The sequence below is a fragment of the Salvia miltiorrhiza genome, chromosome 2 (genome assembly GCF_028751815.1).
Source record: "Salvia miltiorrhiza cultivar Shanhuang (shh) chromosome 2, IMPLAD_Smil_shh, whole genome shotgun sequence".
NCBI classification, from domain to species: Eukaryota; Viridiplantae; Streptophyta; class Magnoliopsida; order Lamiales; family Lamiaceae; genus Salvia; species Salvia miltiorrhiza.
In genome coordinates, this window is record NC_080388.1 from 72043040 (window position 1) to 72056044 (window position 13005).

Here is a 13005-nt window from a genome sequence, read left to right on the forward strand (position 1 = left end):
AAACAAATTCGTATTTAACATTATTGGTTCACACCCAACTGAATAATGTAACACTAGCACATAGCATGCATAACCACCAAGACAAAAGCATCTGAAAAACACCAGTCATCAAAATTACTTAGTAAAAGATGCATGTGTGAGAAGATGAGGCCTCTGCCACAAGCAAGTCGAATATATCTCACAAAAACTTGAAGATTATACTTGTCGAATGTAATAAATAAAACCATCAGACGACGGCTAACAAACAAAATCGAATGTGCCATCTTCTCCACTAGTCTCCTCAAGGACTAAGAATGTGTATGCGCTTTTTTACTCGTTCCAGAAACTAGTTGGCCCGAGGAGCAGCCCATTCAACTCTTAGGATGAGATTGTCATATCCATACCCATTAAGCTTGTTGATGGCTCTCTCAGCGTCTTCTCGGTTGACAAAATTGACAAAACCAAAACCTCTGCTTGTCCCAGTCTTCTGATCAATAGCAACATAAACTCGGCTCACTGAACCAAAAGGCCGGAAAAGCTCTAGCAAGTCAGGCTCTCTTGTGTCTTCAGAAAGGTTGGTAACCCTGACTGAGTTCTCTTCGTTTCTGCGGCGCATGTCAGTACCACTCCTCTCAGGAACACCTCCTCTCATGCTAGGAGGAACATAAGCCCCCTTAGTACTACCTGGTGCAGCATTGGTTTCAGTTGGTGGCTTATCAACAAACGTCTCACTTGGTTGAGCGAGATCCTTGTATGGACATCTCGAGGTCCAGTGATCACCCTTCTTCCCACACGTTCTACAAACCATGAGTACAGCTCCTCCTTTCCCCATTTGAGCTAAAGGATCGCCAGCAGCCTTAGCTTCCTCTGCTTTTGTACCTGTTAGTCAATTCATCAATTACATGTGCATAAATACACATATGAAAAGAAAACAGCATAAACCTGAAGTGAAAAACAAGTAAATAAAGCAACCATTCACTGAATAAATGCCACAACTACCAAATAACATAAGAACTGGAAAAACTGTGGTCCACAGAAACCGTTTTGCTGAGCAATGTGCAGTGAAACACTTTCTAGATCAATTACATTGCAATATAAAGAAGTAATCTTTAGTGTCAAAATGAGTGACAGATGATCAGTGAGTCCTAGTATGTCATTTCAAAGGTAATATTTGAACAAATAAGGACAGCAGAAAAGGGATCAATGACATCAGAAGAAATTTAAAAAAAAAAAAGCCACAAAGGTAAGACCACTTTGATGCATAACATGCTAGTCTCTGACATCAATATCTCTCTCCATGTTAGTCGACAAAAGAAGTCACAGATAACATTATTGTTTGGTGCAACCATCAGAAGAAGTCCCCTATGAACAATTGCGTATGCAATCATGAGTTTAGACATGTCTAAACTGCTCCAGCAACTGCACATAGATTTCAACTAGTAACCAAGCCAAAATGGTGTAATGACATGCTCAGTGAGCATTAGTAGTGGATTTGACACAAGAGACCCTCAATAAAATTATACAAGGCAATGGGCATGCCTCCTCTGGTTAATTATCAAATAGATTTAAAACACCAAGTTTATATAAGCTCTTGCAAAGTGTTTGGCAAACTAAGCTCCTAAACAGCTTATCAGGAATAAAAATAAACTCCAATAACTTACAAGCTCCCCAAAAAGTAACCTACTCGACCTCAACTTAATTTTCATAATTTTATAAGAAATAATCATTTTACAAAAATAATCCTACTATAGTTTGTTATTTCCATCTTATATCCTTCTAATTTCATCTCTCTTCAATTTTCTCTCTCAGTCTCTCTAACTCAATTCCCTCTCTAGCATATAAGAGAAATTATCCAAACACTTAGATAACTTATATGCTCTTGATACATTACATCTTATAAGCTCTTGAAACATCTTATAATGTTGGAGCTTATAAGATCTCTAAAGTAAGAGCCACACACCCTCCGAATCATCAATAGAACATTTGATGTTTAAAGATAAGGAATAAGGATGAGCTTGCAAAGGCAACAAAATGCCAGTGACATTGGCTCTATCTCAACCTTGCAAACACTACAGTGCTAGTTAGATGCAGGTCGTATTGTAGGAACGCAATTAAACCTCAGCCACTTAATTCTTATTTACTATCCAAGCGATCCTCAAACAAGTACAGGAAAACAGATGTAGCTAATATGTCATAATTCCTCCATAGCCTGTCCTACATCGCAAGTCAACAACATAACGAAGTAAAATTGTGCCATTCATATAAAATTCTATGGCTACTATCCCCCCCGGCTGACAATGACATAGATAGATCTCAAAAACAATCAGAGAATAACCAAATTAGAACAAAGTTAGAGTCGTCTAGAATTCCAATCAGGATCTAGAAAATCACACCAATTTTCCCCCAAATACAACACCGTACACTCAACAATTATGAACAGAAACGTAGAGACCGGTCCAATAATCGCACAATAGCACATGAGTTCTAAAAACGCCAGGGCTACACATGAAATAGCGACCAAAAACAGGAAGATGATTGTACCAGCAGCGCGGGGGCGTTCGAGGATGATCTCTTCCGTGGACACCATGGTGAGGCGGGCACCCACGGCCTCGTGCACGGCGTCGCCGAACTTGGGCCAGGAGCGGCGCTCGACGGCGCGCTTGCTGAGGCGGGCGTTGGCGAGCTTCCGGATGCGCGTGGTGGTGGTAATCTTAACCTTGTTTCCGTCATCGCTGAACTTGTATTCAATCACCTTCTTAATCCCGCTCTCGTCGGGACCAATGACCTGCTTCGGCGGCAGCAGGAAATCCAAATCCTCGCCGTCGTCCTCGTCCAGCTCCCCCCATCGCAGCTTGTTGGGTTGCTCTTCTCTCACCATTATGAAGATTGAAGGTCGCAAAGAATTAGGGTTTTTTTCTGGTGAGGTGAATTTTGGGGTGGCAGGCAACTTTATATACTCAAGTGGATATGTTTTCCTAATTGCAATCAGGTCCCTCGTTGCTTCTTTGATGAAAATTACTCCACTTTTGTCCGAAAACGAAATTCTGTAATTAAATAAATTACAAATTAAATACCCAAACTATCGAATTTCTTACAATTACATCCTGAAGTTTATTTACAACGACAGAAATTATATGTGGCCCACTAAAAAACTGAACTGAAATTTATATTTGAAAATTAAAAAAAACTACATCATCAAAGTGACATCGTTTCCATGATTAAAAAAAAATTAAAAGAAAAAAAAATATATTCCTTTGTGATCTGTCGATAAAGCATAAGCTCACAAATGAAGCCTGAGACTCTTTACCATATTCTTTTGCTTAAAAAGAATCTTTTCGAAATGTATATTTCGATTTAAAATATTATGTATATTTAGGTCTACGATGCATTCATTACAATTAGAATTTATTAGTAATTTTTCATAAATTATAATTAGTTACAATTAAATTTATAATTAAAATAGTTGTACCAAAGCGTGAATCATAAATTTATTATTGGGTTAATTTCATATAAATTATCGAACTTTAAAAAAAAATATTTTACACACTAACTTTAAAATTTGTATTAAAATTACTGCTAATAGGTAAAAAAATGTTCATTTTATTAAGTGATGATGAAAAATGATCGCTTTTATAATAATATGATTTCATGTTCAAGTTTAAGTGAAGGTCTAATATATCCTTTATGTTGATATTGATATGTTGCTTTGTTATTTTGGAAAAATTCTCACATTTTTCTTATGCAATTATATTTGTGTAAGAAAAAATGTAAGCTAACCATGTTTCACCGTAGAATTATTGTATTTTCGCTCAATAATTATTTTAATTTAAATTATTAAATAATGCATTCAACCATTTACTAAAATCTCGAATTAATTTATTACTTACAAAAGAAAATTAAAAATTTATTTTCCACTTTGAAATTTAACTTTCTACTGAAAAAGTAACCTCTAAGAGGTAGCCACATCCCTGAACGCTACTTTTTTGACCGGCTATATACTTTTTTTTTAGTTATATATCAATTACTATAATTAAAAATTATATTTTTTTTTAGATTTTTAGAAGAAAAAAATACATAAAGTTAATGGGTCAAGATTTAATAAAAAAAAATATTTGTAGTCATTATTTAAGGTTATTGGCGCTTAAATACACGAACTTTGGGCCCATTTTGATTTTTCCCACAGACTTTGAAAATTATCAAAAAATACACGAACTTTGACTCATTTTGTTTTTTCCACTAACTTTGAGAATTATAAAAAAATATGTATACAAATTTTGGCTCATTATGTGTAAAGTATAAATACTAGGGTATCATAAAGATATTATAAACTAATTCAATTTTTTTTTTAATATCTATCTATTACGGCTAAACTAAACTAGCTTGTCACTGACTTTTATCATTTTAAACTGATGAGGAAAAGTTGGGACGCCAGTCAACCAAGATTCCCATGCATCAAGGTCCAACTTAAAATAATTGAAGATCTTAGGTAAATACTCCCTCCGTCCTCCGAAGCTTGAACAATTCTTTTCAACGATCATCTATACCCGACCTGACTTAATTCGTGCCATCTAACATTTTCACATAATGTTATTCAAAATATCAATTGTAACATAGTATTTATTTTTATTAAAATATTTATGAAATATCATTTACATTAAAAAATATCAATTATTATTATAAAAAATACCATATTATATTATATTTTATATGTATGATTTTATTTATTATTGATAAAGTATCATTTATATAATACTTCATTCATTCCAATAATAACGTCTTAATTTCGTTTTGGACGTTTGTAGATGCTAGATTTACAACTGATTCGGATCGATTGGGCAATAGCAACCTATCAATACAAGAACACGTAAGAGCCCTAAATTGAGCACCGAGAGGGCTTGACAGGGGTGTCGACCGTAGAGCCTCTGATGCCAAGTTAGTAACGGAGTAACGAAGCAGAGTGATAAATAAGATGAAGTAAGAGAGAAAGACAAAACGGAATGAATGGTTATTCCAAGATATCGGCTGCGTTCGAAGGGTGGAAACGGTGACGACATGTTGTGATAACGGAAGCTTGGAAGCGAAGATAGACAAGGTTGGCTATTTCCGACTTGTAAGAGCAATGAGCCGAGAGAATTTGAGATAAAGAGTATGAAAGATTCACAAATTGAATGGTGTATCTCCTCTTGTAACCTAGTCGGACTATCTATATAGGGGATGGCCAGCCGTTAGAATTTTACCAGTTGACCTTATCCGTCCAAACCTTCCACTTTCAAGTTATTGCGACTTGGACGGGACCATTCAGATTCACCATCTGACTATGTCAGCTTGGCGGATCAGATCAAGTCGCCTATTAGGGTTGACCAATCTTTTGACTTCATCAACTAGGTTGATGATAACCCTTCGGTCGAAGGTGATGTATCTAGCCTGGTTGTCGATTCAAGTGTATTCGTAGCTTGTCGGGTAAATGGTCCAATCTGCTTGACTGATTGGGCTTTTATGGTCGTGCTAGATTGGCGGGCTAGCTTGACGGGCTCAGGCTGAGTGCGAATTATCCAACTTTACTGTTAGACAGGTTGGACTTGAAGTGAAACATCCAACCTGGGTCCAGTCCAAGTTGGTCTTGAAATGAAATATCCAACCTGGGTCGGTCCAGGTTGGTCTTGAAATAAATCCAATATGACTTATCGGGATGGGCGAACAAGTTTTCTTAAGTAATTGGGCCAGCATCGTTGTCGATCAAAGTTGGTTTGAAGCTTGTCCAACAAGACGGATCATGTTGCTTGACTCATCGGGCCAACTTGGAATGCTAATTAGACTTGGGCCAAGTCAACGGATTAATTTGCCTCATCATCACCCTCAAACTCTTTAAAAGAGGGTGAAACACACATCACTGACAAAACCAGTGGCCCATGAGAAAGTGTGAAATCAACTTCATCGCAATCGCGACACTCATAAAAAGACATTCATCTTTAGTAACTATTACCGTGCATCGCACATGAGCAAAACTAGTCATAGGTAAAGGCGTGTGGGAAAATTGTGAACTAGGTCCACCATGGCGAATGTAGCACAAGATTTTGTTCGTCATTGATTCCTCATTGGGATGACTGAATAGACTCTCTGATCAGTCAAATGACAACATTCTGCCTCATTAAAAAATGTATCCTTTCGATAATTAAATTGCTTACTAAATTTAAATCATGCATATCTTGCATAAACCGTTGAATTGATGTATAGGTGTCCATTACACAGGCTTCCTTTTAATCTTCTCATACTTTATCAGCTCCTCTAATTATTTCTAAACTTCTTCATTTGATAATCCGATTGATGTAGCCATTTTATGGATCACAAAGTCAGCATTCATGGATTTCAAATATGACACAATAATCTTGTAAAGATTATGCTCCAAAACCATGTCAAAGAGGATGGGGTGGCACCTGTTGAAAGTAGGGTCCTCAACCTCAACCAATTCATATTTCTCTACTGCAGTTTTGAATTCCTTGACAGAGCATTATAAGCGAGCTTTAAAGGGCTTCCATTGGAACTTGTTTTCGTTCAAACTCTGCCACGATATTCCTCACATATCCAGACATTTCACCATAATGTTGGATAGCAACATGCACTTGAAGGAGTAAACTTGATGACAACCTCTATAATTAAATGCACATCGGAAGCATTTGAAAGCATGCAAGGGGTTCTCTTCTACATAGAGAATTCCTTCGTGTAAATATATGTCTTGAACTAAAATCTCAGACAATGAATTAAACCTAATCACATGGTATTTACATGTCTTTTAGCTATTGTTCTTGAAAAATGACCCGATTTGGCCCATTCCTCAAATGAATTTTAAGAGGCTCGTGGGACTGATGGTAGGGGGCAGCGACGCCTATATTTGTGGAGCAAACTCCAATGCCCCCAATATGTTGCAATTTTTGCTTTAGCCAATTCCAGAATCACAGAAATAATCGGAACAATGGTATCGAGCTTCTTAATAGCATTATTGATTAGAAATGAAAGTTCTAGAATTTGAAATGAAATTGCAAATTTCATTTCAAATTGCAATGAAATGCTTGGAAAATTGGTTTATAACCTTCTTGGATATAACCACACCAAAAAAAAAAAGCCCAAGAAATCCTAATTAATTCCATGTAAATGAAAGTAATTAAATTAACCTTTTCAAGTGTACGACATACTGAACAAACCATACTATCACACATTCACAGTAACGCATATAAACAAATTACACTTTAAATTACTGTAAGCAGTGATACGAAAATCATAAACAAATAATACCATAACACCCAAGATTAAAATATGTAATAAATGAAATCAATCCTTGAATTCGTGCGCGGCCCTGAATTGCAAGCCAGGTGCGATTTCGAAGTTTGCTTTGAGCAACGCATCAATGTATTGTAGCGACAACACCTTCTCGTTGCCGTTGTATTGAAATGACAATATTTCCCTCAAAACGTCGTATTGCAGTGACAATATTTTCAAATTCAAGAATATTTGTGGCTCCAACACCTTCCCGTTGCTGCCGTTTTGAAAAGTGAGCTTGAGTTTGGCCAGATTATCTAATAATTTGCACGATCATAAATTCACACCAAAAAAATGTATAAATTTTAGTGTGCCCAAAACAATCATCCAACTTATTCTCATCTCTATTGTCCCGATCCTCGTTGATAAAATATATTATACCCATCTCAATTAAATAGACTTATTTTTCTTTTTCAGATATCCTAAAATATAGGTCGATTTTCATGAAGGGTAATGCTTTTTTAAATTATTTACAAATATATCTCTATTTAATTTTTTGATTAACTCTAGTATTAATATATTGTCAAATAATAAATATGGGCATATTAGGAAGTTACTTGTATAATTTTCTTTTTCAATAATTTTTCAATCCTTGTGTAAAATTCAATCAGCCTATATAATTGGGACGAATGAAGTATTTTGAAAAAATTCTAAGTTGTATAATTATCCAGCTTAACTGTTAGACAGGTTGGATTTGAAGTGAAATATCCAATCTGGGTCCGGTCCAGGTTGGTCTTGAAATAAATCCAACATGGCTTATTGGGCTGGGCAAACAAGTTGTCGATTGGGCCAATTTTCTTAAGTAATTGAGCCAGCTTCGTTATCGGTTCAAGTTAGTCCGAAGCTTGGCTAACAAGACGATCAGGTTGCTTGACTCATCAGGCCAACTTGGAATGCTAATTGGCCTTGGGCCAAGTCAATGGATTTTGTTTCATCATCACCCTTAAACTCTTTAAAAGATGGTGGAACACCCATCACTGACAAAATCAGTGGCCCATGCGAAAGTGCGAAATCAACTCCATCGTGATCGCGACTCTCATAACCCATCGGAATAATCTGCACTGCATTTTTTTTAGTTGTTTAATATAAGTATTTCTCATATATGTGGATGCAGCATCACTTGACGTCATACATCCATGAAGAAAAGGTAAAATTTCCACATCATTTAAGCTATATTTTGCAATATATTCATAGGTTTCTTTGAAATTGCGTCCAACTCCATATGAAATTACAATTTGCTCATCTCAGAGAAACATTTGATGAACACAATCTATCAACTCTTGCTCGCTGCCCTTGCAAATTATAGGTAAAAGTGTGTGAAAAAATTATGAACTATATAAAAGGTCCACCATGGCGAATACAACACAAGATTTAGTTCGTCCTTGATTCCTCGCCGGGAGGATAGAATAGACTCTCTGATCAGTTTGATGACAACATTTGGCCTCAATGTATCATTCGATAATGAAATTGCTTACCAAATTGATAACATGACTTTATAATTTGACCATAAGATACGTCAATTTTCAATTTAATCGCAATTATAACATGACCTTATTTAGATCATTGTTCACCATCGTAGATGTATTGATATTTATTGTTATTTCATATAAATTATTATATATATATAAATATATATATTATTGTTAATTAATTGATTTATTTTTAGGGTTAATTGTAGTTTATGGCCCGAACTTTAAAAAATAAAAAAAAATAACATGAACTTTGAATTCATTTGTAAAAATGGCCCGAACTTTAAAACTAACAGAAAAATGGCATGAACTTTGTAGTCATTTGTAAAAATGGCCTGAACTTTATAGTCATTTGTAAAAATGGCATGAACTTAAAAAAATACAAAAAATGACATGAATTTTGAAGTAATTTGTAAAAATAGCCAAACTTTAAAGTCATTTGTAAAAATAACACGAATTTTAAAAAAATACAAAAATAATTTGAACTTTGAAAATTTGTAAAAATGGTATGAACTTAAAAAAGAATAAAAAAAAATTGTATTGTCAATAATATTTTACGAGAGAAAAATTATTTGTATGAGATTAAAATTCTTATGATAAGAGAATTGATTATCATACTTTATTATAGATATTCCAAGTGAATTTATAATTTTTATATAATTTTCACGTCAATGTCAGACTTTCCACGTTATCATAATTCGAATCCGAAAGTGTAAGCTCGTGCCATTTTTATACATTTGATAAAAATTGAGTCATTTTTTGTATTAATAAAGTTCGTGCCGTTGTTACAAATGATTTCAAAGTTCAGGCTATTTTTTGTATTTTTCAAAGTTCAGGCCATTTTTACAAATGATTTCAAAGTTTAAGCTATTTTTTTGTATTTTTTAAAGTTCGAGTCATATTTACAAATGACTCCAAAGTTCGGGCTATAAACTACAATTAACCCTTATTTTTGTAAAGGTTAAATTAGATGATTAATTATTTTATATTAATGGTTTCATAATATATATATATATATATATATATATATATATACGTTTTCAACACATAAATGCATATATATAAATTTGATTTTAATATTATAATAATGTATTACATATATAATAAGTATTTATCTATTTAAATTTTGAAATTATAAAATATTAAGACCAATAAAAAATTTAGGTACATATGTAATAGGAACTATTTTAAAAAACAATAAATAATATTATTATTTTCATATATGAAATAAATATGAAACATAAATTTTTTGAACTATATATGTGTCACGACCGGCCTTAATTAAGGATAATTAATCCGGGAAAACCATGACTGGGGAAGGGAAATTAAGAAGCGGGTTGAGAAAGGGGCGCATAAAAGAATACTCAAAGGACTTGAATAAGCGTGAAATATTCCTTAAAAAGGAAAAAGGCATAGGTCGCATAAAAAGGGTACTCAAAGGACTTGTATACGCGTTATATTCCTTAAAAGGAAAAAGGCATCGTTAGGGGCTTGGCTAAAACATTATCAGAGTTTGCAACGAAAGGTGTAACTAAAAAAAAATCAGTGTTTACAGCGGAAAGCATAACTGAGATACATGTATGAAGACATGTATCCTTTCTGAGCCTACTTTAAGTTCGACAAAAACTCCACTCAGCAACAACACTTCATCGCCCATCACAGCTCAACCTGCACAAACATAAACATCGAAGGGCTAAGTACAAGAGTACTTAGTGGGCAGTTGCCAAGCATATAACATAACATTATTAACAATTTCACAATATCGCATAAGAGGCATGCGTTTCTTTCATATCCTTTGTTCATTAAACATTTCCAAATTCATAAATAGCATAAGGGCATTCTTCATCATCAATCTTCATAAACAAGCATCGTGTCGTGGAGAAGGCCTTCCCCAACGAACACGGGCATCGCACCGTGAGAGGGGGCCTCCCTCAGCGGTCACGGCATCGTACTATTGAGGGAGGCCTCCCCCAATAGACGCTGTAACACTGGCATACTGGCATACTGGCATCGCGCCGCGAGAGAGGCCTCTCTCAGCGGACACGGGCATCGCGCCGTGAGGAAGGCCCTCCTCAACGGACACGGCATCGTACTGTTGAGGGAGGCCTCCCCCAACAGACGCAAGCATCAAACATAAGCATAAACTTATCAGCGTAAAGCATTCAAGCGTAAATAAGTGTAATCAAGCGTAAATTACATAGGGCGTAAATAGTATAAACAGCATAGCGTAAATCATTTAACGTGCAGCATAATAAAGCTTAACTCATTTAAGCGTAATAAAGCATACCATACTTGAAGATCCAATTTGCATTTTAAAGCATAACATTTGCATAGCATTTTATTTACGCGTAAGGAATTGCCCACCTGATAGCAAGGTTTTGCTAAGGTACTGACTCCTTGAGTAGTTCTTACTCTCGCGCTTGACCTTAATCACGAGAATATAAAATAAGGCATTGCTTCGAGGAAAATTCTCAATTAATGAGAAAGCGTAATGTAACTATGCATGAATCTCGTATGCATGAACTAATCTTCTGAGCGATAATCGGGAATTCTACTATTAATCCTCGTTAATAGATTTAACTAATTCTCATCTAACGCGATCGAATAAAGTTGTGATTCTTCTTTCCTCATCGGAATATTCTAATTGTAAAATAAACCTCGCATTTGTACTCGATCAAAGATAAAGGACTAACTCGGCTTTAATCGAGGTGTGACCTTGTAGAAATTATCGGGCTTTTCGATAGAAACATAATTACTAACGTAATCTCAAATAATTAATAGGCTCAAAAGAGAGTAGCCAATTAATTAAATAAACCAGTGGCTTTAATGAAATAAACCATGATAGCTTGCTTTAAAGTCTGAAGTCCAAAACAATAATTAATAAACTGAGTGGCTCATTTACTGAATACGAATCGGCTCACCCACTGATAAATAATTGGGCTCCATCAAAATTTGATACTGCTAGGCTTAGCTCAAAGGAGTAACTTCAGCTCAAGCTTTAAAAGAATTAAAGCCCAACTTAAAAAGTCTTCGACCCAAAATAATTAAAATAGGGGTCCAAATAATAATTAATGTGGACTGAAAAGAATTAATCTTAGCCCAAAAAGGCAATTTAATCGGCTCAAATGATGAATTAAACTGGCCCAACGAAATATAAATGGGACTAGAATAATAGCCCATCATAAAATATGCATCAGCCCAACTCCTTAATTAAATCGAGCCCAATAGAATTAATGAGAAGGGCCAATTAAATAAAAGACTGGTCCAGTTCGAATTTAACTGTGAAAGCCCAAGCAATTAAAATCAAGTCCGAACTTAAAAGTCTTTGGCCCACAACAATTAAAAGGTGAGGCCCAAATAAGAAAAGCCCAAACTTAATTAAAATACAAGGCCCAAAATTAAAAAAAATAACAAGCCCAACTCCTTCTCTCTCAACTCTCGGTCCTCTCTCTCTTCAAGGAGCCGCTCTCTCTCTCTTTCTTCTCTCAAAATTGTCGGCCATGTTCTCTTTCTCTCTCTCTCGCTCAAAACAGACGCACGCTTTGGTTCTCTCTCTCCCGATCCGTCTCCAGCCGAGGCGGGCGGCCTCCGCAGTTCTCTTTCCGGTGAAGCCGACATCAAGCCATTGGAGTACCGGCGAGGCCGCGGCCAGCCACTGGCGCTGCTCCCTTCGTCTGCTCACCGCGCCGCTGCTGCCCTTGGACCGTTGCTGCTGTTCAGAGCCTCGATGAGGTTGGGCGAGTTCGCCCTGTCCCGACCGTCGTCGTCGTCCCCGTCGGGCAGTCAGCCCTTCTACAGCTAAGTTCAATACTTAAGTCTATGTGGAGTCTTGGTTTTTGCTACTGATTTATGAGAGTTTTCTCATTGCCTTAATCTAAAGTGAAGAAAATATATACTGATTTCTGTATAATGCTAAGTCCCCTTAAGCATATATACTTGTTTGAATACTCTATTGTTTAACTGATCATGCTTTCTGGATGATGCGAAATGGATCGAATGAAGGGAGCTTAGTATATACCTGTAATTGCTTGTTGTTGGTGGCTGTTTGTTGCTATTGAATTCAATGGGGAAGGAACTGAAATTGCAAATATTGTTTCCTCAACAAATGCAGAAAGAACCAAGTATGGAATGAAGAAAACTTAGGCCAAGACTCACCTCTCGATACTTGGCAGTTGGCAGCAGGAATTAACTTACTCCCTCTGAAATGAATGATTAGTTTTGTTGGCTGAATTTAAAAGCCATG

At 35.7% G+C, this 13005-nt stretch overlaps 2 protein-coding genes across 3 annotated transcripts in view; both read right to left on the bottom strand.

Annotated features, from left to right (window-relative positions):
- The window catches only part of LOC131008955 (uncharacterized), a 984029-nt gene that overhangs the window by 677453 nt on the left and 293571 nt on the right, over nt 1–13005 (bottom strand). The gene's annotated exons all lie outside the window — the stretch shown is intronic.
- Nucleotides 93–2925, bottom strand: LOC131009015 (uncharacterized). The gene is made up of 2 exons (XM_057936198.1): nt 2521–2925; nt 93–858 (listed from the first exon to the last, which is right to left on the bottom strand). Exons 1-2 carry the CDS (start codon nt 2855–2857, stop codon nt 326–328), a joined length of 870 nt encoding a protein of 289 aa, XP_057792181.1. The 5' UTR covers nt 2858–2925; the 3' UTR covers nt 93–325.